Source organism: Olea europaea, chromosome 10 (assembly GCF_002742605.1).
Source record: "Olea europaea var. sylvestris chromosome 10, O_europaea_v1, whole genome shotgun sequence".
In the NCBI taxonomy this organism is placed as follows: Eukaryota; Viridiplantae; Streptophyta; class Magnoliopsida; order Lamiales; family Oleaceae; genus Olea; species Olea europaea.
Window position 1 is genome coordinate 43841408 of NC_036246.1, and position 2165 is coordinate 43843572.

The following is a 2165-nucleotide window of genomic DNA, read 5'->3' on the forward strand; positions in this document are numbered from 1 at the left end:
TACCAGTTTTAATCAACCGTGATGCAAACAGCGGCGAATATAGGATCGAAGTCCAGCTAGGGCGGGTTGACCGTTGACTATTGACCGTCGAGGATCGGACTAGGACGGGTTTACCGTTGACCGTCGACGATCGTAATAGTCCGATCGTTTAATAAAATTAGTTATATAATATTAAAAATTATTCAATATATATGTAAATGAACTAAAACGTCAAAATCGTATACATATGAAAATATACTTCAATACAACCCAAAATAGTAAAAAAAAAAAAAAATACGATACAACTTTACTCAATTACTCTGTAAATGTAAACTTAGACAACTGTATTCTACGGGGTCTAATGATTTGAAAACATTGCAATATTGCCTCATTCTTAAGTTTTTTAAAAATAGCTTACTCCACGTAAATCACCAAATTGTCATTCAACCAGTTATCTCCCATTTTGTTGCGTATTGATTAGATTCATAGCAGAAAATACCCTTTCAACACTTGCATTTGTCGCAGGTAATATCAATGCCAAGGTGAGCAGCCTATAAACCAATAGAAAATAACAGGAACTTCCAGTTTCAACCAAGTTTTGAGCTACACAAGATATGCTATTGAGATTAAAGAAAGCTTCGTCCATTCTCACAAGCAAAAGAAACTTATCAAGCTGAGGTCTAAGTAATAAAAGCTCTTCACTATTGAAGTCCAAATGATAGAATTGAGCAAGACGTTGCAATTTATTCTTATCAAAAGCTGCAAATAAATCTATTGGACTTAAACATGAAATGCAAGTAAAGAGCTCAGTAGTTGTTTCTAGAAAACGATCATTCAACTCTTGCAAAATTGAATCTATCGCATGACAATACAAATCAACATAAAAGCGATGCAAATAAGTCACCTGTTGAGCTACACGCCTAGATAGACCTTTCGCTACTACAATATCCTTCATATTAGGCACTAAAATATGTCTATCAACACAAAACTCAATCACCCTACTCAACAAAGTATCCCAACTATTCTCTCTCAGGTTTTGCAATGCACACTTACACAAATTTAATAATCTCATTGCATTCCGAATATCCTGATCCTTTTTCTGTAAGGCTTGTGAAATGTCGTCTGTAATTGCAAGAATTTCAAACATGAAGTGGAGACTGAACACAAACTCAAAATCTTGCATAGCGTTCATCTGTCTAACGATCGAAGATTTTTTATCTGAATGTACGTCATCTTCTAATATATTTTCAAGAACATCTATGATAGCATTAAACATATTAATGAAACGAGTAATTGTCAGTAGATGTGACCCCACCTAGTATCACCTAGGCATACTAAACTCATTTTTTGAAACTGACCACTTCCACCAGTAAGTTCCCCAATATTAAGTTTCTCCAGAATATTAGCTTGATAACTTGTTTGAAGAGCATCTACACGCTTACATGATGCACCAACCAAATTCACAATAATAGCAAATACATCAAACAAATCACCAAGCATACAATTTCAACGTGCGACAGATACAATTGCCAACTGAAGCTGGTGAGCAAAGCAATGAACATATATAGCACGTGGGTTCTCTCTTAAAATTAAAGCTTTCAACCCTTTGAACTCACCTGACATATTACTTGCTCCATCATTGCTTTGACCTCTCAGGCTAGATATGCTCAACCCATGTGTAGAAAACATTGCATCAATGGCATCTTTCAGTGATTGGGCACAAGTATTAGTGACATGGGACATACCCAAAAACCGCTCCTTCACTTGCCCACTTTTATCAACAAAAAACAACTGTCATTTGTTCTTTCATAGAATTATCACGAGCCTCATCAACCAAAATTGAAAACAAAGAATCACCTATCTCATTGATAATAGCTCTTGTCGTTTCTACGGCACAACAATTAATCAAATCATTTTGGATGGTTGGTGAAGTCATTTGGTCATTTCCAGGAGCATTACTAAATAATACTTCTTTAATTTCTTTACAACGAGCTGCAAACCAGTTCAGTAACTCAATTAGATTTCCTCTATTAAGAGACTCTTTCGATTCATCATGACCACAAAATGACAATCCTTGAATCAAGAGGAATCTAGTACAATCTAGCACCACATTCAACCTGGTCCTATAACTTTGTTGTTGACTACTACTTTGGCTAGACATAACATAGGAGATACTTTGCTTTTGA

At 35.4% G+C, this 2165-nt stretch overlaps 1 protein-coding gene across 1 annotated transcript; it reads right to left on the reverse strand.

The window, feature by feature from the left end:
• Positions 1 to 430: 430 nt before the first annotated feature.
• Positions 431 to 1722, reverse strand: LOC111400716 (zinc finger MYM-type protein 1-like). The gene is made up of 3 exons (XM_023028106.1): positions 1596 to 1722; positions 1338 to 1409; positions 431 to 1236 (listed from the first exon to the last, which is right to left on the reverse strand). The coding sequence occupies exons 1-3, from the start codon at positions 1720 to 1722 to the stop codon at positions 431 to 433; spliced, it is 1005 nt and encodes a 334-aa protein (XP_022883874.1).
• Between the last annotated feature and the right edge of the window lie 443 nt (positions 1723 to 2165).

Bases quoted from the DNA above. Each gene is read 5' to 3' on its own strand.
- LOC111400716 (XM_023028106.1), bottom strand. From the start codon at position 1,722: ATGTCCCATGTCACTAATACTTGTGCCCAATCACTGAAAGATGCCATT. The intron at 1,410-1,595 runs GTGAGTTCAAAG...GTAAGCGTGTAG, and splicing joins TGGAGCAAGTAATATGTCAG to ATGCTCTTCAAACAAGTTAT. The intron at 1,237-1,337 runs GTCAGTTTCAAA...ATGCTATCATAG, and splicing joins GGAACTTACTGGTGGAAGTG to ATGTTCTTGAAAATATATTA.